Genomic DNA, 25,205 nt, shown 5'->3' on the forward strand with positions numbered 1-25,205 from the left:
AAATACACATAATACACTGAATCTTATTTACTTTTGTAAAAATTGCTCGTTCAATAATATTAGGCGTTAGGTAAACAGGTACTTGCTGCTTGAGCTGCTTCATGCCTGAAAACGAAAACTCGGAAGAACGAATTGAGTATTCTGTGGCAACACTTTAAAAAATGTTACAAATAGAGTCGCACTACAAATATTCCTTTTTTTATTAGCATTAGAAAGAAAATAAGCGATCTAAACATCTCTAATAAGTTTTATTAAAAATCACCATTGAAAAATAAGTCACAGCGAATATGTTAGAATTATAAATCATATACGATCTTTACGTTATTTTGCTTTCATAAGTAACAAACTATTTTTTAAAGCGTTTTTCAATATTTTTTTATAATAATAAAAAGACGTCAAGATTGTTTACTTACCTTCTTTCTAATGCTAAAAAAAACGGGACCCTAAAAACGTTCAAATCTGGAAAAATCTAGCCGCGATAAACATTAAAGATCACCTAGTGTTAACCTTAAAACGTTCCTCTATAAAACATCTACCTACTAATAGACTTGGTGCTAACAAGTTGTATATGGCATCGAACCAACAACCAACATCAAGTTGGTTCATCATCAATAGCGACGTCACCGATGACTCACTCTTCTCCGAACGATATGTGGAACGATATGAGTAATATTGAGTAATCTAATTCAATCGCGAACCTTGACCGGAACTTTGGGGGATAGAAACCAGTTTTATACAGATAGGGCGTATAAATAAACATGTCTCATACCTACGCTGATTGAGAATCCATTTAGGTATTTTTTACGTACCGTCAACCGGGGTGAATAGGAAAACTTTAAATGTGATTTACCTGTCAATTTCCTATTTTAAGTCTTGTCCATATCCACCCCAGTACGGATATGATGGTCGTTCTTGTCTACGTGACAGCGTGATAAAACGGTGTCCGTCACTTTCTTTCCCACGGTGTTAAACAGTGACAGTTATTTTATCACGTGGATAAAGATGGATAAAGCTATCCATAATAGGCTGGCTGCTGACGGTACCTACATAATTAATGAATATGTACTCATCAGTGTTTAAAAAATCAGATAACACTTTCATAGTAAAAATGTTTAATTGGAGGAATGAAATAATGGTTTAGCTGTCCGGGTTTTTAATTCAGGGTTATTTCATATACCTACCAAATTTAATTACCTATGTCCAGGCCAATCACTTTCGACTTTTCCTGTGGTATTTCACCTACAGATACTCTCAATGGTTGACAAAATAACGAGCAGAGTTGAATCAGTTCGACGTCACATGGAATGCATTTATGGCTCACACATAACATGTGTATACATATAAGTACTATGACAATAAAACCAGTACAAAATACACGTTTGTGCAAAGACCTAGTCATGGTTGATACTAGTCATTCAGATCAGCGTATGATTCAACTCAGGAGGCTAGTGAGTAATCATTGATGACAGTTAATCTTAGTGAGACTCGGATAGACTTCGTCAGAGTTAACTTAATGACATTATATTATAATTTCTGTATCTAAGAGTTCTAAGACCAATAATGCGAAAATTATATGTAGGTGCAATTGTGAATATTGTGATACACGCACTACAAACAAATTGGGAATTTACGAATAAATACCAATCATACTTTGCTGTTTGAATTAGTGCGAATTAGTAGTATCACTCACTACGTTCGTGTTTCTTTTATAGAATCTTAAACTTACAGCAAAAAGCAATTTTACAGTCTTTTGGTGTCAATAGGTAGCTTTTATTTTATGCTTATTATGATTGGGAGTGCCCTAGGGAGGGAGAGAGTGCATATACGCGAGACCACTGAGGGATTAAGTAGATTGTACTAAGTACTGGGACCTCATCATGGCAAAACACAATAACAGTTATCACAGTTAGTACTACAGCTTTACTAGGATATGTATCCTAGTAAAGCTAGTAGGTACTAAAACCTATGAGCGTTAATAGGGAGTGATTGATATATGGGGAGTACGGAAGGATTAATCCGATCGGACTGAGACCGTATCATTAAGTACTGATAATACCACAATAACAGTTTGTACTAGGATACTATGAGTTCAATGGGAGTGCGGAGGGAGCCTGTTGGGTGACCGCAGCTTGTATTCTGCCGCCGAAGCCGCCGCCGGCGCGGTGCGATGACATCACCGCTGCAGACGAGATTACGTGGAACAGGGGTCCACACGACGTGGTTTTTATATTGAGTAGGTACCTAATACCTACATTCTTTTCCTTGATATTAAGTTTATGATTCTGGCACAATGCCTTAATTAAACTACCTATATTAGGAAATAATTTTTCGAAAATTAATCGAAATAAATGTAAGTAGTAAGTACACATAGGCAGGACATTAAAAGTAAAATCAAATATAGTTGGAAAAGATTGTTCTTATTTTGTTAGGTTGGTTTTAAATTGGTCATTTCTAAAATAATAATGCGGTTTCGGTTGTTAAGATATATCATAATTATGATACTATATTAGATACAGATTCAGACAAAGATCGTATTAAATCGGACTGGCCACTTCTAAATCGCTTTGTAATAGATAGATGTATATGTATTTGTATTTAAACTGAGCAGATAGTGTGCACAATGTGATAAAATTTAATTAATTATCACTATATTTATTTAGATCAAAAACTCCTGAAATACGGCTTCCCCTATGTCTCAATTTCCAACACGAGTTTTTCCTACAAACAAGTTTTATAAATTAGACGAGTTGCCGACCCCTTACCGGTTCAACGAGCGAGAGAGCAACAAAAACGTTGATACGAGCGGCCGACCCGACCGACCTCCGCGTTTCATTCGTGTTTATTTCGGAGCCGCGTGTCCGTGGACTGGGTGTGTCGCTCTACTGAAAAACAAGTGGGTATTATAAGCAAAATTTTCCAAATACTTCCTAAACAATTGCCGTTAAAGTGACTTTAATAAAGTGTTCGAAGAAATATACGGCAAATTTTTACATGAATTTTGCTGAAATTAAGTTTTCGCAAAGTAATAAAATTCCGTGCCGGCCGGTTGTTTGCTAATCGCTAAAAGCCGGGTTGGGTGTGCTGTGCTGGTGTGCACTTCTTACTAATGGAAACTTATTTTTAGCGCTAACGGGAAAACTGTGTATTCATAAAAAGGAATTTCTTTTCTAGAAAATCAATCAACATGAGTGGACAACAGTACTACCCGTACAAGGTAAGTTTTCTACCCACATTATACCTATAGGTACAAGCGGATTCGTAAAGTTCTATTGATTCTCGCTAAGATGACATCATCTTTTGGCAAGGTTGAAAATAAACAACTAAAGAAAATATTATAAAAGGTGATAGTGTTTTCAGATAGGGAGTAAAAAAAACAATGTTGCTGTTTTAGTTGAATCAAGGCCTAATTAAGATTCTAAATTAAGTACCTAGTTTGTAAAATAAAACAAAAAACTGATAATAGTAGTTAATATCGAGTAAATTCCGAGTCAAATCTACATAATTAGGGTTCCGTACCTCAAAAGGAAAAAACAGAACCCTTATAGGATCACTCGTGCGTCTGTCTGTCCCGGGTCCGTCTGTCACAGCCTATTTTTTTAATTTTAAACTTACTAAACCGAACGCAGATGAATCACCTCAAGTCAGTCACCTTAAGTTAATTAACTTTGCATTTAACTAATGACTTGTTACACAGGTATTTAAGTCAAGTGATATGGTAACTCTTAATCTTAGTCTAAACTATGCCAACGACCACATTAACACTAATTACTATGTATGTATGTACATACTGTTTGCTTAAACATTTTCGTGGAAAACCGTCACGCCCGACTCCACCCTGTAATAAAGTGTCACACCTACCTACTCGGTATAACTACCTGACTGACCTACAAAGAACCTATTAGGTACATAATATATATTGAATACCTATATATGTCATTAGAAAGGCATTATATTAGCATAAACAAATTTTATGTGGGTAGGTCGGTAAAATATTTGAATTCAACGATTTTTTGGGTTGTGTATTTTCTTTGGTGGCAAGGGAAAAACTAAACGATTTTTCCATACATAAATTTACCGATTGGGATTCAATCCTTGGTATTGATTGTCTAATTAGTATTGAATTGGTGCTATGAAATGCGCCTCACGTGCATAGGGCCTAAGTGGGTTTACCTTGGGTGTACAAAGAATGACCGAGGCGCATTGTAAGTAAGCAAACTGCATAAATGAAACTCAAGCGCCGTATGACTAACTGAAATTACTTATGGTGAATGATGTCATCGTCTTATAAAAGTTACCTATAATTAACATTTATGTATAATATGCTGTTAGTTTTATTATATATTGAGGGTTGTCTGCGATATTATGTCCACACCACACCACAGGATTGTGAGAAATAAAAGATACCCGACCGGATATATTGCCGTCACTCATCCAATGAAATATTAAATTGATAGATTCTTATTCTTCTTCAAGGGGAAATGTTGGAGATAAAATCACAGACTCTGTATATAATACTATTATCAGTCGGTTAAGGTGTTGGCGACGTGAAGTCTCGGTAAATTCGGCGGCTGCTAGTCGGGTGGAGTTGCGCAATGCGATGGGATAGGGAAGGAATGTTCCGCAATACTATGTACACAATTTCAGCTGTAGGTATTTGATATAAGTAGGGACAATGAGGTAAACAAACAAGTAAATCATTAATTGATGACACGGGTTAAAGGTAATTGTTAATCATGCAGAATCATGAATAGTTATGCCAATTATACATATTAAGTAGACCAGGTACAACATTGTTCATAAAAGTAAAAATGCCACCTTTTAAAACCCAAATATATTTTCAACAGTTGATGTTTGAACGAACTGTTAAAAAAATTTATAGGCGGCTATTACACCGGTGCCGCATCCGGGAACATTAATAATAATCATCAATAGCTTGGGCCCTGCCCCGCTGCCGGCGGCACCCTAGGTTAGGTTTTTTATAATGTGTTTATATGTATTTTTTTATTGTTTTGTAAGTGTTTTTATATTTTACTTTTATATTCATATTATATAGAACCTAACGTAAGAAGAAAAATAAATAAAGGTATCATCAATATTATTAGTGCCAGTATTTAACATGTGTATTAATTGCAGTGCACCCCCACGGTGTACCCCGCCGAGCCCTTCGACCCGGTGGCGGACGCCGAGACCCTCCGCAAGGCCATGAAGGGCATGGGCACGGACGAGAAGGCCATCATCGACGTGCTGTGCCGCCGAGGCATCGTGCAGCGGCTCGAGATCGCCGAGACCTTCAAGACTAACTACGGCAAGGTAAAACACCTGCACGACCAAGCACTTCCAACGATTACCAACGCACTTGTATCGTGGAATTCGTGGAGTTTAAAGAGGAAATCGCGCCGTGACAACCGTCAACCAACTTACTACCTTAACAAGATAAACGTGGCCCGAACTGCCCGAAGTATGACCTGAAATTCTCACTTGTGATCCGAACTTGAATCAACAAACAAAAGCCCATTCGGTCGGGGACAATCTCATTCGGTACAAAACACACTTTCTGTGCCCGTAAAATTCGAAGTAGGTACTTAGATAAACTTTTACCTACCGTAAATACTTAAGTGCCTCTATTTTCGACCTAAACTCACCTGACTTAAGATTACTTTGACGTAAGATTCTTTGTCGTAAGGTTTATCCTACTTTGATTGTTATCGTGATGGCATGCGGTATAAACAGTTTAATAACTCAATGCCAGTTAAATCCGGATTATATAAATACATCTTTGGATGAAGTTACAGGCACAGTTTATAACTTCATTATTTAATTTAACTTTCTAGTTCGTGATATTACAGTCTGACCTGTCAATCTGACCTGAACTCGTTGGACGAAACGGCTTCGCTAATCGCGTACCTTATTTCATTATCATGGAAAAATATTTGACCAAGTATCAAAATACAACAAAATACAAACGGCAAACCGTTTGCAAATAACGCACCTTATTTGCACAGAAAGTTTTGACTAATATTTTATGATGCACAGTTATATCATGAGTTATCTAACAATTCATGCTATACTATAGCTGTGCATCATAAAATTCATAAAATACTAACCCCGCCCCAAATTAAACGCGCAATTAAATACCTCCACGTAAAGGTCGACGCTAACGTAACGTATCTCAATTTACTAAACAGCATTGTTTTCCCACGCATAGCTAACTAATTATTTTACAGAGTTAGTTAACTAACAGAAATATATTATGGTGTATAGTATAGTATACACTGTATACAATATTTTCTAAACGTAGAATACAATGCGTAAAACAACAGGAAAAATTACACAAAATTTAAAAATGCCCGCAGCGTACGAATTATATTAGGTACTCGTATAAGTAGAATTCGTACGTGCTCAAAGGTATTCTGTACAGCAACGGCTCAAGGTATTCTGTACACTTTTACAGCAACGCCGGAATTATTATAGCAATCAAGACAAACTATTAAGCTTACTTTTTAAATATAAAAAACAGGGAGCATAAACAACCTGATAACATCAGCGACAGTAGGCACTATATAGGCAGCCTTGACAATCGTAGTTAACTTACTCAGTGATTCACACGCCGAAATCATTTCAATGAGGACCTTGCGGAAGGGGCAGTAGGCAGGCCGACTATGTGAGTCAGATAATGATTTCCTAAGAACAATAGCGGCCTATTTGTAGTTCCAGCTACCTATGTCGTTTATTTACTATCCTACTCCGTGCTATCTACTTACTCTACTGGCACCGCATTATAACGTTTGAGATAGGAAAGTATATATTTTTATTATAAACTTTGTATTACCTAGATAACTTACTTATTATTTTATTTTAATTAGGTAAGTGCTATTAATGTTGTTATATTTATAGGTGGGTTGTTTAATTAACTGTTGCGTGTTAACTTTAACCTCGGTTATTTGATTTAACTCGTCGCTATGTTTTAATCTAATTCGTTACGCAATCTACTATTTTTAAAACAGGAATGAAAAGACGTGTAATGTATGGCCTTTTTAACCATTCACGTTATATATAGCATTTCATTGTCATTACCTACCTAGTAATTACTATCTTTGATGCACTTAACAAGACGTAGACGCCGAAACAATTCTGTTATCATTTACAATACTGTCACGATGATATCATTTGTTTACATTACACTGTCACCACGACCTTCAAGTGTCATATCACATAGGTAAACAATTACCTCTGAAAATATACCTACAATATAATTAGAGTTCAAATTCCTTTAGAAAGAGGTTATTCATGTATATGAAACTTCAAAAGAAACCACGTCTGGTAATTTATCGCGGTAGTTAAATGTAAACTAAGATATTTCGAGATAAGTATATTTTTTAATGTATGGATCCATTTATTGTAGAAAGTGACCTGTGTGCAGTCAATTTAATACTGTCGTCAACATTGTAGAATTGTATGTGTTTTGATTAATCATCGGACGCCAGTTGAACGTAAACAAGACCTTCATTTCGAGATATGCTTATAAAAATAGAGAGGTATTTCCAAGTACTTACTGAAAGGAGTGTTTCTGACTAAGAACATATTTTCCTCATTGATACCTACTGGGTATATTTCTGTGAATCATTTTTGTCAATTTAAATTCCTTAGCAACTAAATCATATCCAAAGCTTGTTTGATCTTATTAAAAAAATACCTTTCTATTACATAGTTAAATAGTACAAAATATTTAAATTGTTTTAGGTACGTATAATGTGCGTGCGCGGGAATTTTCAGAGACATTTTACGGAGATTTAATTAACGCTGACAGGCGAACGTTAAAACTAACTCACCCGCCCGAGTCAAAAATAGCGCTTGCTTTCAGGCATTATTCAAGAAATAGATCAATGTTTACTACAACAATTACCTTGTTTATGCGGAAAAATTACCTTTAAAATACATATGAAGGAAACTTAGAGTAAAACGACAACATAAAACTCATTTAAAGATTTGTAGGAAGTTGTGGGCTTAAACCTGAATATTTTTCTTGTGATACAAATTAATAGGCACGTCCGTCGTCCGTCTACACTCTACATAATACAAGTCAAAATAATTTAGCATACCTATTTTATTTATAGAAATCGACAAAAGTGAAAAACACAAGTCTTGACAACAACCGGTATAGGTAACAGGTAGGTATTAGGGTCCTTCCTCTCTTTCTGCTGTAAGGCCGCCTTTACACCTGTAAGTTTTACTTACGTAAGTAGGGACACAGCTATACCACAGAATGAGATATGAATATCGTTATCTCATTCTAACAAATAGCTTTGTCCCTACTTACGTAAGTAAAACTTACAGGTGTAAAGGCGGCCTAACGTGGGATATATAATGTGGTGGATGAAAAATGGAGTGTCCAACCCTGTCTTGATCAAGTCACGTAAGTTGTAACGGAACAATTTTAAATTCTAACCTTATCTATTCTTGTAGGACTTGATCAGCGAACTGAAGAGCGAGCTTAGCGGCAACCTCGAGAACGTGATCCTCGCGCTGATGACCCCCCTCCCCCACTTCTACGCCAAGGAGCTGCACGACGCCGTGGCGGGGCTCGGCACCGACGAGGAGGCCATCATTGAGATCCTCTGCACACTCTCCAACTACGGCATTAGGACCATCTCCGCTTTCTACGAACAGCGTAAGTTGGGACAGCATGGATGCTAATAAGTCATTAATATAAATTAGGTAGGTATCATAGGATTTAATGATACCTATTGGGCGTTTGTTTTTTAAGTCCTCTACAGTTTTATTTCAAATTTGGGATTTTTTATGTTATTTCTACTCAGAATCACGAGCTCTTTCTATCCTAATAGGGGAAAAAGTGTCCCAAAATTTCCATACATTTTTCGGTCTTTCCATTCCGCGACCGCTATACAAAGTCTATGAAAAATGGTGACGGAATGGAAATAAAAACCTTAGGACACTTTTTTTCTCCTATTAGGATAGAAAGAGCTCGTGATTCTGAGTAGAAATAACATAAAAAATCCCAAATTTGAAAAAAAAGTGTAGGGGACAACAAAAAAAAACGCCCTATTACCTCAAAGGGCGTTAAGGTGAAAGTAACCCAAAATAGAAAAGAAACTCGCTACAAACACAGTGCATTCATGCGTTTAGTATGTTCCTCTGCTAATTAAGTACTGACGATATATTCTTTTTTAATATGACCATTTCTTCCAGTGTACGGCAAAAGCCTAGAGTCAGATCTGAAGGGCGACACCTCGGGACACTTCAAACGCCTGTGCGTGTCCCTCTGCATGGCCAACCGCGACGAGAACCAAGGCGTGGACGAGGGCGCCGCCAAGGCCGACGCCGAGGCCCTCGCAAACGCCGGCGAGGGACAGTGGGGCACCGACGAGTCCGTGTTCAACTCCATCCTCATCACCCGGTCCTACCAGCAACTGAGACAGGTCAGTTCAAACCTTTTGTTCGACTGCCTGGTTGCGTTCACAAAATCTTTGCATCAATATTTTTGTGCACGTTTAACAGTTTCAAAACAGATAAACACAGGGTACTATGGTTGCTTTTGGTTTCACTCAAAATATTACGATGTTATGAGTAGGTAGGTATTTGAAGTCATAATCATAAAATCATTGACGATTCGAATGTTGGCACGATGTCCAAAGGCATATTGATTATTTTGCACATTAAATTACCCTGTTGTGTATACCTACTCTTCTTAAACTTTATTGTTCTTTTCTCCTCATATATTTTCCACTTTATCCCACATTTAGGATTATCTTCATTATCATAGTTCACGGATGGCGGGCCAGACAAGCAGAGCGTGTCGATAGTAAAACGCGATACTACTATTTTACGTCAATTACTATTCTATTTTCATCCCATTTCATAAATAATCATCGGCAAAGCGCGGTTTTATGTCGAGGTCGATTGAGCCGATATCTGTAATTAGCGCTGGTGTTAGTTAGAGCATCAATAATGTAGTTAAATAAAAGTATGTATAGTATTATTTTACAGATTTATAGGTATAGTTATTTGTACAACAAGAGATCAAAGTTTGATATTTCTTCGAGTGCTTATTTTGAGTCCCGTGCAAGCGAAAGATTCTATAATAGATTCACGAGCGTAGCGAGTGAATCTAATTTAGAATCTTGAGCGTAGTAAGGGACTCAAAAGCGCACGAGATGTAAATAACTTTGATCTCGTGTAGTTCACAAAACTTTTCACCTCAGCAGTGAGAACATATTAGAGAACCCGAAAAATGTATTCCTTCTTCATCACTTACCTATATTCACTCATGTTTTCTTAAGATATGCCAACAATTAAATTTTCACCTCAGCATCTCGAACAAGGGTAAGTACTTTGCTACTTAAAAACAGTGAGCAAAATCGCATTTTGCTCACTGAGTGAGACAAAATGAGCAAAATGCGATTTTGCTCACTCAGTGAGCAAAATTCGATTTTGCTCACTGTTTTTAAGTAGCAAAGTACCCTTGTTCGAGATGCTGAGGTGAAAAATTAATTAATTAATGACCGCACAGTACGTCTTTTAAAAATGTGTGGACAAAGAGTAAGATCCCGTAACACACACCGTAAGAGATTATAGTGAGTGATAACATTAAACTGATTCATGCCAGACATATGCAACGTTAATCAAAACGTTAACCATGTGCCTATTAAAACGCTCATTCAACAAAATGTTATTAACTCATAAAGATTTCGTTTTATGTCAGGGTTACCCTAAGTGCTACGGTTATGGCTATGGCTCGGGTGACCTCATTTAACCCGTAAATGTCGACATTTTCCGTAAATAGGGTGTCAGACGACTAGCCAGCCATTTCATAGGCTATTAGGTACCTGCAGTACCTAATATCTAGTTAAAATCTGCGTAGGTAGCCTATATAGTTTCATAAGAATATTAAATTTATCAAACGTTTTGGCTAGTGTTTTTGCATGCCCGTAGCATGGGTTAGTGTATTTGTGTAAAAAAAAAATAAGCAGATAAGATATCGTAAATTTTGCAGTAATTTTGTTGGAGCATTGTGGCGTTAAAGAGATATGTCCCACGCAGACATCAGAGATGTGACCCACTAAACCCACTTCCAGCTGAAATGAGTAATGAGTTAATAACAGCATACACATATGAACATTATGAACCTTGATTCATCAGCTTTATAGAAAATGTTTAAGCAAATTACTTTAATTCAACAATGCTGCAACGAACATGATACAAAATTTACAATGTCTGATAAAAAGTTGTTATAGGTACCTAAGTACTTAATTAAAAACTATTAGTTCGCCGTTCGATAATCACTCATCCGTCCGCATATAATTCTGAATCACTTTTTTAAGCTTTTACTTACTACACCATCGGAATCAAAACAATTCGAAACAATATACATGTATGGAGGCACCCAATGTGTAGGGCTAGCTTCGAAACTACTACACATGCGTCAAGATGAAAAATACCGCGTGCAGTCTACAGTAAAGCCAGAGGCGCAGGCGCGTCATATACTTGAAGACATCAGGTCACAAGTGTTCACAAGTAATGACAAAATTGTATTGTCCGTCGGAGAACATGACAATGACCCCATAGACTTAGTTACGAATTTAAACAATGCCTTACAATACTTACGAAACTACTCTGTATTTATACTATGTATTAAGCGTAGCAAATATTTAGACAATTATATACTTAATTATATACTTAGAAATTGTTGTCGCAGTGAAAATTGTAAATTTATTGAGGTCTATAATGCAAATCTACTCAATAATAAATCATTCGCTCGTAAAATATGCAAAAAAATTAACGCCACAATTGACCAGATCGACTATAAAAGAGCTTACTATGACTTTTTGCCTGCAAGTCCCGTTATTCCGCTGTGCAGCTTGAAATGCATGGATAAACCTATTCTTGTAAATATGACAAACGATACTATCAAATATCCTAGACAAAAATATATTACTGATTATTTCACAACCAAAGCTCGCTCACTTAACCTTGACTCTGAAGACCGAGTACAAGATAATTATCTTTTTCGTCCCAATAAATGATAAGTTTCCACAGTTTAGAGTAATGCACCAAAATATTGCTAGTATCTTGGCAAAAAAACACAATTTAGAATTTGCAATCAACGAATTATCTAAAGAAAATAGAGATCCAGACATAATATGCCTTTCAGAAACTTTTATTAGGACCGGAAACGAAGCCAATATTAAGGTGCATAATTATAAACTGGCTGCAGCCTTTTCAAGAAAAAAAAATAGAGGAGGCACATGTGTATTAGTAAAGTTAGGAATCTATTGTAAGGAAGTGGTATCACTTAAAAAAATGGCTCTAGTTAATACATTTGAATGTTGTGGCATAGAGATTCCGAAACACAATCTTGTTGTAGTATGTCTCTACAGAACCCCAAACTCAGCACCTAGCGTATTTCTAGACAAATTAGAATCACTTTTACATGTGTTGTGTAACAAGTATAAAAATATAATTGTCTGCGGGGATTTCAATATAAACACATTAGTAATAACCACGTATAGTAAAAGACTTATAGATATAACGGAAAACTACAATCTAATTTCACACATGCTAAAACCGACAAGGGGCAAGACGTGCATCGATCACATCCTAAGCAATGTACGGGGTGCCTCGGCATCGATATTACCGCTAGGACTTTCGGACCATGACACAGCCCAAATGTTAAGTTTCAAAGTAAAATCAAAAGAAAATGCTCCCAAACACTACTATAAAATTAAAAGAGATTACTGTATTGAAAATATTAATAAATTTGAAGAATGTTTAAAATGTTTATCTTTTTCTGAGACATATTCGGGTACTGACTTCAATACTGCTTTTAATCAATTCCACAATCAAATAATGCTGTTTTATAAACTTTGTTTTCCGTTGTCGCGTATAAAAATTAGTAATCCAAATTATTGCACTCCGAAGTGGCTGACAAAAGGTGTGAAAATTAGCTGTAAAAGAAAAAGGCAACTGCGATTTATGTACTATCGAGATAAAAAAACGGAACAGAAAAAAAATCACTACTATAAATATACGAGACTATTGAAAAAATGTATTGATAAAGCACAAAAAATTAGTAACAGCAAACACCTCATGTATAGTAAAAATAAGTGTAAAGCATCATGGCAAATAATAAAAAGAGAAACTGAAGACTTCAGATTACCCCAATATATTGATAAAATAACTGTCAATGACAAAGTTATATCCAACCCAGCTGAAATAGCATTAAACTTTAATAGACACTACATTGATATCACACATACTAAATGCTGTCCCAATATAAATCGCAGCTGCTTACAGATAAATACATTTCAAAATAGTATTTTCCTAAATCCGGTTTCTGAAAGCGAAATGAACAAAATAATTTCGTCATTAAACGACACAAAGGCCGTCGGATATGATGAAATCAGCACAACTGTAATAAAAAAATGCAGATGGCACCTTATTCCTGTTCTGACTTTTCTAACTAACTGGTCGTTAGAATGCGGACAGTTCCCAGAAGTCTTGAAGTCATCTATAATAAAACCACTTTATAAAAAAAATAACAGAATGCATATGGAAAACTATCGACCTATAACACTAGTGCCGATCTTTTCTAAAATATTTGAAAAGTGTATGCACACTCGGTTGACGGAATACTTTAACAAGTTTAACGTGATTAGACTTGAACAAAACGGATTCCAAAAGAACAAATCGACGACATTAGCAGGGTTTAATTTGGTCCATTATATTTCTAAAAGCTTAGATGAGTCGAACCGCACAACGGCGGTCTTTATAGATATGACTAAAGCGTTTGACTTCGTTAATCATTCACTCCTATTGCAAAAATTAGAACTGTATGGAATTAGAGGACCTGCTCTAGATTGGTTAAAAACATATCTAGAGAACAGAACCCAATGTGTTGAAATAACTAGTCTCAATAAACAAAACGAGGAAACTGTACATCGATCAGAATTTATACGCAACGAATATGGCGTTCCCCAAGGAAGTGTGCTGGGCCCCCTGTTATTCAACATCTATATAAATGAATTGCCTGACGTGGTTCCATGCAAATCAGTTCTATTCGCAGATGACATCTCAATAATCATTACCGCGGAAAAAAATGAAATTAACGAGGAATATAAAAATAAAATAAATAGAATTCTGGAATTATTAATTAATTGGTTAAAACAACAAAATTTAGAAATTAACATAAGTAAAACTAATGCCGTACAATTTTATATAAAAAAAGAAATTAGTAATGCGTTATATTTGAATTATGATCAAGAAATAATTAATGAAGTGAATGATGTGACATTTTTAGGTTTAAAACTTGATGCTTCCTTAAATTGGGATTCTCAAATTGAAAGTGTTTGTAGCAAAGTCAATAGATTTGTGTATGTGCTAAGTAGGTTAAGACGCACTGCTACCCTGGAAGCGACCTTGGCTGCTTACCATGGTTATGTTAGCTCTCAACTAAGATACGGACTAATTCTGTGGGGTAACTGTACAAACTTTGAAAGGGCGTTCATAGCCCAAAAGAAATGTATAAGGGCAATATGTGGTGTGGCCCCAGATGAATCTTGTAAGCCCATTTTTGTAAAACTAAATATATTGCCACTGCCTTGTCTATATATTTTAGAGGTTTGCGTCTTTGTTAAAAAACATATGGATCTTTTTAAAACGGCTAAAGAAGTATACCCTCGAAACACTAGAAACCCTGAAAGGCTGGCAGACGATTACATTCCAAGGACTGCATTTTTCTCAAAGCAGTGCTATATAATGTGTAAAAAATTGTTTAACAAGTTACCGCCGGAAATTCAACGACTACCTTTTAACAGCTTTCGAAAAAGTGTAGCAGAATTGTTGCGGAAAAAACAGTATTATAATGTAGGGACGTTTCTTTTAGACAACTTAAACGAAGTAAATCTAATAAAAAATGTACATCAAGTTATTGTTTCTGGTCATTAATTAATTATTATTTATATTTTGACATTATATTTCGATTTTATTCTTGATTTTATTTTACTTTTTAGTTCTGGTTGTTGTTTTAGCTATAATTTGTAAATAAAATTGTTATTTAATAAAATAATGTAGATTTAGGCTAGCTTGTAAGATTTGCATGCTGTGCATGGACGGCTAAAAGGACGGACTTAAATATAACGTACCAACTTTTTTTTTTGTAACTCCTTTTTTTGCAAATAAATGATTATGATTATGATTATGATTATGATTAATAGTCATACATTATGGAACGTCTCTCAATTGAATACCAGACTGCGACTCATCAATTATGTTACTTTATTTATTTATTTTATACATGTACCTATATGTGCTATTCGTGCTATATGTGCTTATTCATATCTGTTCCGGTTTTGCAAACTAAGTAATTTATATTCTTGACTTGACACAATGAGATATGAGATCACTAAACAAATGACTTTAGTTTTCATATTAGTTTTTATAATTTTGTCATCGCAAATACAAAAAAGCGGCCAAGTGCGAGTCGGACTCCCCATGAAGGGTTCCGTATTTAGGCGATTTATGACGTATAAAAAAAACTACTTACTAGATCTCGTTCAAACCAATTTTCGGTGGAAGTTTACATGGTAATGTACATCATATATTTTTTTTAGTATTATCATTCTCTTATTTTAGAAGTTACAGGGGGGGGGGACACACATTTTACCACTTTGGAAGTGTCTCTCGCGCAAACTATTCAGTTTAGAAAAAAATGATATTAGAAACCTCAATATCATTTTTGAAGACCTATCCATAGATACCCCACACGTATGGGTTTGATGAAAAAAAATTTTTTGAGTTTCAGTTCGAAGTATGGGGAACCCCGAAAATTTATTGTTTTTTTTTTCTATTTTTGTGTGAAAATCTTAATGCGGTTCACAGAATACATCTACTTACCAAGTTTCAACAGTATAGTTCTTATAGTTTCGGAGAAAAGTGGCTGTGACATACGGACGGACAGACAGACGGACAGACAGACAGACAGACAGACATGACGAATCTATAAGGGTTCCGTTTTTTGCCATTTGGCTACGGAACCCTAAAAAGTGCATTTACAGTACATATGGTGCTACTTTCCCGCACTAGTGCGTAAATAAGCACTTTTCGTTGCTTATATGACAAATATTTAAAGGGGCATATGTACTGTAAAACGTTGTACGATACGCGCGCGAATAGGTAATTCGCAACTTCGCAACTCGTGTCGATTTAAAACACTCCCTTCGGTTGTGTTTTAATTTATCGCCACTCGTTTCGAATTTCCTCTTTTCCGCACTTGTATGGTAAATAACTATTATTGGCCATGTATAACTTACTATTTATTCTACGTCAGATCTTTGCCGAGTACGAGGCGCTGGCGGGCAAGGACATCGAGGAGACCATCAAGAAAGAGTTCTCCGGAAGCGTGGAGAAGGGCATGCTTGCCATTGGTAAGTTTTCCGAATAAACCCTTTTTTATATAACCCCCGACGCAAATGAGAAATATAATATTTAAAACCTTCGCGTTTTGAACACATATTAACTCACATTTATAGACGGGTCTAACGCGAAATTTATTTATTATTTATTAATTTATTTATTAATTCAAATGAGAAAGGTGTTATAAATTTAACGAGTCTGTCTGTGGTATAGTAGCTCCCAAACGCATAGATAATTTTATCCCGAGTGTCCTTAGTCATGTTTCATGATAAGATAAGATTAAGATAAAAGATAATAGTTTATTCAAGTAGGCATAATTACAATGCGCTTATGAACGTCAAATAAAGCTAGGTAGACCGGCTCCAACCCTAGACCTCTGCCCCGAGAAGATTTAAGTCCCCCCTCAATTGGAGGAGGGTATGCCAATATGGGACCGGCAACAAACTCGGCACACATCTTTTAAAAAAAAATTACACCTTATAATTAACATGCATTACGAGAAAATAAGTAAAAAAAAAACAAAAACAAAAAAATACTGAATGAGAATCTGTTCAGCCGTTTGAAGATCATCAGCTCTTATAATCAGTCGGGGGGCTTTTTAAAATTTTAATTTTTTGTAGAGTTCTCTAACATTTAAACGGTATGTTTAATGTTGTCCTATTTTCTACACACGCTACTACCCCTTACAAAAATGAATAATTAGCCTATTTGCTGTACTTACACAATTATGTGGGTGTAAGTATCACGATTGAAACAGAAGTGCCAAAAAACAAATGACTACTCGTACAAATTGCAACAATCGACAATGTGACGTTGGAAGGTCGCCTCAGTTAGTCATACGCAGGAAGCGAAGTTGATGCGGCCTTGCAGTCAAACGCCCAGTTTTTATGTAGGTAATCCACCATTTGTAAAGATCACACACAAAAACGTCTCACGTAATTAATCCCTATTGGGGTTTCCGTGATGTGATGTCGTGACTGAATCAGGAGCGGCTCGCGGCGTGATGTATGGCTAGCTTTGTCACAAAGTAGATACATAAAACACTCCACATGATGACATAATATAGAAAGTAGTGTTTTTAATTAGCGTAAGCTTTATAATTAGTAAACTGACGTTTGCGTGTGAAAAACCGTTGCACTCTATACATATACATATGTACCCAAACCTATTTGATACTTTTTAACGTAAAAATAATTTATAACAACTAAAGTCCAACTAATTTTAAATTGTACGCTTTACACGGTTTTGCTAACTGTTACACTGCCGTTACTATTGAGTTATATTTGTATGTAAGTCGTTCAATTTTGCAATAAATTGCATTACCAATTGAATTGAATAATGGTTATTGGGATGAGACGTTGATTTCACCGTTGGGGCCACAATACAATAGGACTTGTTATCTTGTTAAGGTTCAATCAATTGTGTATACGTGCCTAAAAGTAAATGTTAAAGAACTACGATTACAGACCGTTCGTCGTTTTTGTTTATTATGCACATAAATAGAAATGTTATCAGACTAAACGCCGTTGTAAGTAGGTAGGTATGTATCCATGTTTGCGAATTTTGACGTGTTCTGATATTTCTGACTGTGATGTAAATAAATTGTAATAAACAACATGACAAGCGTTATTCTTATGTACAGCAAACTTGCAGCCATATATTTCAAGCCCCGCTGAACAATCATTTTGATCAAATCGTGTGGGAATTCGATAACAAACGAACGGAGCAGCAATACGTTAACTGCATGGCTTACTTAGACAGTAGAAAGGAGATAGTAAAATATAACTGAGCCAATAAATAAAATTGACTTTCTTATTGCATGTGTAGACTATAGTTCGTTTTTTTTAGCATTAGAAAGAACTTGAAAGAAGGTAATGCTTTTTAAAAATCAGTAACTATTACTTATGGAAGCAGAAGAATATTAATGATCGTATTAGATTCATAATTGTTACATATTTGACGTAACTTATTTTTAAAATGTGTTTTTCAATTAAAAGACACATCAAGATTGTTTACCTTATTTCTATTGCTAAAAACACGAACTATAGACATGATAACGAAAAACGCTCTGTTAACATTTTAAAGTTTCTAGTTTCTATTTCGTTATTCAATGCAATATATCTAACCAATGAATCTTTGCCTTTCAGTAAAATGTGTGAAGAGCAAAGTGGGCTTCTTCGCCGAGCGCCTCTACCACTCCATGAAGGGCCTGGGCACCAACGACAAGACCCTTATCAGGATCGTGGTCAGCCGCTCCGAGATCGACCTCGGGGACATCAAGCAGGCCTTCCTAGAGAAGTACGGAAAGCCCCTGGAGGAGTGGATCGCTGTAAGTAAAATTATACCTTGTTCCTTCGCAGCTAAGACGCATAATTGGAAGCTAAAGTTAATCACAATAATATGAGGTATGGGTACCTAAAAAAAATTGTTGGAATTAGTGGCCATGCGTCGGAGTTAAATGCTTCGTTTTATTTGGAATTTGCTTATTTTATTGTAGTTGTTGTAAATAAGATGCTTAGTCCAAAGTTTTCATGAAGGCATGCACAGTTTTGATATCCGCCAAAAGAGGCTATTATTTATTTAAATTCAATTGACTTATACATATTTATATTTACGTACCCGACAATATTATAAACTATTTAATTCATTAAGATTATTCGTGCCAATGAGCTTTGGACAATGTATACAACTTTTTCATTTATAGTTTATATAGTGTTTAATTATAGTTTACTAACACTATTATTTTGTTATCGGTGTGTTTGGGACTCACTAAACCAATAACCATTGCACATGCGTAACGTTTTATCGTACGCTTTTTACATTTTTTTAACTTAATCGTTAAAATATAATTAACACATTTTATCACCTAATTAACAGTGTAACACATTTTATCACTTAATTAAGTGTGTTTAAATCGCACTTTTACAATCACTAAAATGTATTCATATCACTTAAATGTACCCAATCATGCCCTACATTGTAAATGGTGATGGTCTAATCGTAATGGTAATTAGAACAGTCTTCCTGACTGCATGACATACTTCAAAAATAACCCTTTTTCTATGAAACTGACCCATAATTGCAAACAAGATTTTGTAACTGAAAATTTATCATGCTATATAGAATAAAAAGCATGACGCTATCTTCAACAGCAAAACTTAATTCATCTTCACATCTTACCAATATTTTAAATTTATCATAATAATAGAATGCATTTTTGTATCAATATACAGATCTATTTATTATTATAGCTATACGAAAGTAGCTGAGTAGAGAGAGAATAAATTAATTGAATTGTTATAATGAGATCAATGAGTGAGTTCGGAACGTAATCAACAATGTTGTGTTTAATTTTGTGTTCGTTTCCAAAATTTTTTGGGTAATTCTTCGGCGTTTCAACTGACAACAAACATCAAATAATTGAGTGTCCTCAACACTATGTTTTCTACTCTGAAATTATGGGGTAACACATAGTACCTAAAGTATTATCTGAACCCTGAATAGTTGGATTCTATTTTAAGTAATAATATTTGCTATTAAAATATACTTATTTCGAAATTTCAAAACCTTCGCTATCAATGGTAATTATAATAGCGATATTTTGAGATTAAGCAAGTTCTACGTTGTTTGGTCTACAACATCTGCAGACCATTTTACAAACGTCAGTAACCTGTAAGACTTATAGCCAATGTATGTTGTAGATATTGGAAAGAGACTTCCACTGGTTATCATTCCAGGTCATTTTAAAAGGACCTTTTTGTTAAGGCTTGACTTGAAACTAAATTCACGACAGACTAGGTTGAAACGCCAGAATTTGCTATAACTGTTTGGTTTGGCTAACCACGGATCGCGTGTTGGGCTGCTGGGCGCCTTGCATGGCATAACTTGCTTCCAGTGTTCGTGATTTGACTAAAATCCTGCTAAAATCAGATTGGTCCAGGCTCAGGAACATTTTTGGTTGCAGGGCGACACGTCCGGGGATTACAAGAAGGCTTTATTGACCGTTGTCGAATAATTGTGGGGCAGGCGGCGGCGATTCAAACAAACGCTAATTCCAATTATTTAAGCTAAACGTCAATTTCTCGGTTGTAATTTGATCTGATAGGCCATCGGCGCGCGGCCTCCAAACTGTTATCCTCACTTGAAGACGGAGCGAGTCAGTTTTGCGGCCGCGCCTTTAAGATTAATTTATTTTTAAAAAGATCTGTATATTTTGTTCCTCTGCGCATAGTCATGTAACTTTTCTTCGCACTGTACATACTGTCTAGCTAACGGCTTCTTCATGCATGAGCGCGAGTGCTGAATGGTTTTTACAAGTAGTTGTTGATTTTTCAGGAGGACGTAGGAGGTACTCGGGGCCTACTGCTCTCTACCTTGAGCTACTAGACCCCGCATGCCACTAATGTGCAAACTCAGTATTACGAGCGTCCTTGCGCGTAACCTAGCTGTGTGAAGAAAGTAGTCTCATCACAAATACTTATACCATTGTATCGATGTAACTTAAATGTGCATTTTATTAAAGACATTTATAATTTTAAGATATTAGAAATCTCGTGTTTGATATTTTTATTCTCTTTATTTACCGCATGGTGTGTGAAAAATCTCAACTGAAATTATGGGCCAGTTTCGTATTAAGTTTAACGCTTATTACAGCTTCGTTTTCGGTATTGTTTGCAGGAAGACATAAACGGCGATTTCCGAGATGTCCTAGTCGGCCTTTGTTACTAAGCCTGTACTATGAGGCAGATATACTATTGCATGCGTAGGTACCTATTGTAACATGGTATGTTAGGTCGTTTTGTACAAATGAAATGTAATGTTTTCCAGGGTGATACGAAGGGAGACTACAAACGCGTGTTACTCACTCTCGTACAATAGCGACGATACGCATAATAGGTATAAGACTACATGTTGTTATGAATTGATGTTGTGCGCATAACCCAAGTTCCGATCTGAAACTGCCTTTACATTGTATAACTGTTGAGATGATAGAAAAAGCTTGATATTTTTGTGAAATGAGATATTTATTGATGCTGTAGTTTCGTTTACAATATATTTACATTAATAATTAAACTATGTTCCACAATTTGGTTTTATTCTACGTCCCTTATCCCTTCCTCGGTTATCTGAAAACAACATTCTTTCTATCAGGCGGTCTAGATGAGTTGCGATCTCGCGCGCGAGTCCATACTTGAAGTTGCGTTAAATGTGTGGGGTCGCGCGCGATATCGTCAGATATGTAGATACTTGTTAACATTTTTAATGGAATCATTTAATTAATTCTATTTTATACGTCATCAGAACAGTTGCCTTGACGGTCAGGATGAAAAGCACAGTCATAAGAACTTGTATCATAAATTAATTCTAGACAAAAACATATTGCTACTAAGAGGAGAAAGGTATGTTCATGAATAGGTAGGTACTTGACTTAGACCGTGGGCCAGGCGCAAATTACGTCAGTCATCGCAACCCGGGCCATAACTCGAAAAATGGTTAAAATAACACTTGCACTGCGTGTGCTATCAAAATCGATGCAGACTTATCTTGGTCTAACTCTAGTTGTTAGATCAGCAGTCAATGTGGAACAGAAACAATTTTTTCTTTCTTTCACATTTATAGATGGTCAAGCAAATTTTGTCAGTAGAAAAAGGCGTGAAATTCAAATTTTCTATGAGACGATATCCCTTCGCGCCTACATTTTTCAAATTTGCCGCCTTTTTCTATGACAAGACCTGGTTGACCAAGTATATATTATTTTACCTGTATAAGCGCCATATGTTCAATAAACCGCGCGACTGTTCAACAATAGTTATTGCGCTGTGGATCTTAACTCTTAAGTAAATACAGAGATGGCGCGCAAATCAAAACCAATCGATACAGACATCCAAGGACACTTGCTTTACTCTACACCTTAAGGAATTTGTATAATGAAGCCTCGTGAACATCACGGTACGTACCTTGAACGTGATCACAGCTTTCGGAGCAGCTGCGACCAGGCGTCGCTTAGAGCAACCACGCTGGCTCCAGAAGAGAGACCCCCACACGGGTGCTCACCTCGCTTGTAACACCTGCTACTAAGAACGTACCTTGAACGTGCCAACAACGTTAGGCGCGTTATTCGACTTGAGCATGAGCGCGGCGCGCTCCCCGCCGCGGTCCGCGAGCAGCGCGCGGCGCGAGCAGCGGTGCGCCCACGCGTCGCCCAGGGCTCCCACACTAGCGCCGGAGGAGAGACCCACACGGGTGCTCATCTCGTTCGTTAACACCACCTGCCAGTATCGAAGCAGAAGCGCTGGTGGCCTAGCGGTAAGAGCGTGCGACTTGCAATCCGGAGGTCGCGGGTTCGAACCCCGGCTCGTACCAATGAGTTTTTCGGAGCTTATGTACGAAATATCATTTGATATTTACCAGTCGCTTTTCGGTGAAGGAAAACATCGTGAGGAAACCGGACTAATCCCAATACGGGCCTAGTTTACCCTCTGGGTTGGAAGGTCAGATGGCAGTCGCTTTCGTAAAAACTAGTGCCCACGCCAATTACCGGGATTAGTTGCCAAGCGGACCCCAGGCTCCCATGAGCCGTGGCCAAAATGCCGGGACAACGCGAGGAAGAAGAAGGCCAGTATCGCCATTGGTTATATGGATATTTTACTTGTGTGTGGTGGCAGTCTCTCTATAAGAAAGTAGTTCGTCTATAGAGTAAGGTAGATTAGGGACTGACAAACTGTGGCTGAGATAACACAACACATTTGGCTCTTTTCCTGAAATGTCATCCGATTCAACCAAGATTACTAGTGGATGGACCAACTTATTCGATATTGAATATTATAATTGGTATTGTTAATGGTTAAGATAGGATTAGGTACTAGCTATAAGAAGCATACAGCAATTTGATTTCTGAATACTTACAGCAATTTGGTTTTCTAATGCAGTTTTATGTAGATCTGCCATCAACCGGAACAGTAGCCCTGTCCTTTGTTTTGTGGATATGCCCTCTTTGAATGGAAATGTAATAGAATCTATTACTATGAGTTTTATCTGAAATTAAATCAAAATATATATTTTTTGATACCTGTTATAAACATTCAATTTAGAAATCTGATCCTTTAGAGCCCGGCAGACTTCTTAGGTAATTTAGCAAAAGTCTGTTTAAAAATGTAGGTATGTAATTTTTTTATTTCAGTAATTAGACATGTTTGCAGTCTTAACGGAAACCATATAAAATATATGAAAAAAAAAAGTTATAGACTCAGTTGTAGATGTAGACAATGTATATTTGGGGAATGCCTAAATAGGTACCTACACTGCTATAGATTAGGTACACTACACACTACATGCCCCAAAAAGCAATATACTTACATTAGGATGTTGCTGCACAAATTTAGGTAAATTGTGAATACATGCACAGAACTTCTCCAATCCAAATGCATCCATGTAGTGTAATTTCTTCAAAGCATCATCTTCCTGCACCGCTATGCTTGTATGCAGTAGACTCTGGCATTTGCTGAGGCTTGCAAAGAGGATTTCTGAAAAAAAACATATGTAGGTACTATGTTTTGTCTTTCTTCTACATAGGAATTACCAAAGCGCCTATGAACAGTGACTCGCTAGGCGAGTTCACTGGCGTTCGTAGGCGCTTTTCGCTACACACGGTTTTTCCCGAGTTATCGGCTACGCACGTAGCGCGTAGCTCGCGCTGGCACTGAATGTGTTAAGATGATTATGAAAAACCAAGTAAACCTACTGAACCCACACAACATATTATTACATGCCTGTATATTTTTATGAGTATCTGTATACAGTAAATGCATGCCAATTTCAATTACTCTTATTATTTACCTTTAAACCTGTAAATACTGAAATTCGTATTGGTGTCGATGTATAAAGCTTCAGAGCTTAGTCCTCCAAGGACCTTCGGTATTTGAACAGAAGCACAGAATTGTAAACTAAAACAAAACAAATTAATAAAATGCAAAATAGCCAGTTATCTGTAACAAATTTAATGTGAATTTGCATTTTTAAAATAGATTTAGATTTCTTTATTTCAAGATGAAAATTACAGCATAAATTTGCTACATTCGTCATAATTATGTTTATCTTCTTCTAATCATGATCGTCAAAAAATACATTATAAATTTAAAATAAAAAAATAATAAGATTAATTGTGTCTCCCAATAAGGATCGTCATGTACAAAGAAAAAAATACTCGGGAATTAGGTAAAATAAGATTTTGTAATTGACTAACACTAACAATGAACTGGGACCGCATACAACTTACCATAATTGTGTTTTTCCTGAGCCTGGCAGTCCTATTAATTCTGTAATAGTACCTAACTGGAGCCCATCATTACCTAGTGCATTATCCAAGCTCAAACTGAACGAGGGTATAGAAGGTAAACAAGTTTCTCTCTGAAATAGAAGGTGCAAATCAATGTCCACTTCAATAGAACCTTATTCGTTGATATACGTCAATGAATTCGTTTAAATCACAGAACTAACCTGCCATAATTCTGTTGCATTATAAATTTTAAAGGCTGACATAATTATTGACTGTGGGTGACCCACTAATGGCACATAAATAACAAAATTCTCACTTTTTCTGTCACAAAAATAATGCAATGAATTTTTGAAATTTCGTGGCTGAACAACGTTGACTTTTGTTGCTCAGTGTTACCACTGTTAATATAATAAAACCGTAGTGGCGAGATCACCGATTATTACCGACTGCAGTTTTACAGAGCCATCTTTTGTCGAGTAGTAGTAACTAATCGTTATGATTT

At 36.2% G+C, this 25,205-nt stretch overlaps 2 protein-coding genes across 5 annotated transcripts; one reads left to right on the top strand and one right to left on the bottom strand.

The window, feature by feature from the left end:
* Positions 1–3,171: 3,171 nt before the first annotated feature.
* LOC134662341 (annexin B9) lies at positions 3,172–21,514 on the top strand. Of its 4 annotated transcripts, none has more exons than XM_063518533.1 (7): positions 3,172–3,214; positions 5,134–5,310; positions 8,464–8,668; positions 9,208–9,437; positions 16,343–16,439; positions 18,576–18,757; positions 20,393–21,514. In XM_063518533.1, exons 1-7 carry the CDS (start codon positions 3,185–3,187, stop codon positions 20,441–20,443), a joined length of 972 nt encoding a protein of 323 aa, XP_063374603.1. In that variant the 5' UTR covers positions 3,172–3,184; the 3' UTR covers positions 20,444–21,514. The 4 variants fall into 4 exon arrangements, with proteins under 4 accessions (XP_063374603.1, XP_063374612.1, XP_063374617.1 ...); XM_063518542.1 differs by having other exon boundaries at positions 20,764–21,514; XM_063518547.1 differs by having other exon boundaries at positions 21,106–21,514.
* Positions 21,434–25,077, bottom strand: LOC134662363 (uncharacterized). Its single transcript, XM_063518568.1, has 7 exons — positions 24,925–25,077; positions 24,704–24,834; positions 24,265–24,371; positions 23,785–23,951; positions 23,335–23,463; positions 22,515–22,697; positions 21,434–21,554 (listed from the first exon to the last, which is right to left on the bottom strand). The coding sequence occupies exons 1-7, from the start codon at positions 24,964–24,966 to the stop codon at positions 21,522–21,524; spliced, it is 792 nt and encodes a 263-aa protein (XP_063374638.1). The 5' UTR covers positions 24,967–25,077; the 3' UTR covers positions 21,434–21,521.
* Positions 25,078–25,205: the final 128 nt, after the last annotated feature.

Source organism: Cydia amplana, chromosome 1, assembly GCF_948474715.1.
Source record: "Cydia amplana chromosome 1, ilCydAmpl1.1, whole genome shotgun sequence".
NCBI classification, from domain to species: domain Eukaryota; kingdom Metazoa; phylum Arthropoda; class Insecta; order Lepidoptera; family Tortricidae; genus Cydia; species Cydia amplana.

What these genes read in the sequence shown, in the direction of transcription:
- LOC134662341 (XM_063518533.1), top strand. Translation starts at nt 3,185, where the DNA reads ATGAGTGGACAACAGTACTACCCGTACAAG. An exon ending in AACAGTACTACCCGTACAAG is followed by an intron (nt 3,215 to 5,133) that starts GTAAGTTTTCTA and finishes TATTAATTGCAG; the next exon opens with TGCACCCCCACGGTGTACCC. An exon ending in CCCTGGAGGAGTGGATCGCT is followed by an intron (nt 18,758 to 20,392) that starts GTAAGTAAAATT and finishes TTTTGGTTGCAG; the next exon opens with GGCGACACGTCCGGGGATTA.
- LOC134662363 (XM_063518568.1), bottom strand. Translation starts at nt 24,966, where the DNA reads ATGTCAGCCTTTAAAATTTATAATGCAACAGAATTATGGCAG. An exon ending in TCAGGAAAAACACAATTATG is followed by an intron (nt 24,372 to 24,703) that starts GTAAGTTGTATG and finishes GTTTTGTTTTAG; the next exon opens with TTTACAATTCTGTGCTTCTG. An exon ending in TTGTGCAGCAACATCCTAAT is followed by an intron (nt 23,464 to 23,784) that starts GTAAGTATATTG and finishes ATTTAATTTCAG; the next exon opens with ATAAAACTCATAGTAATAGA.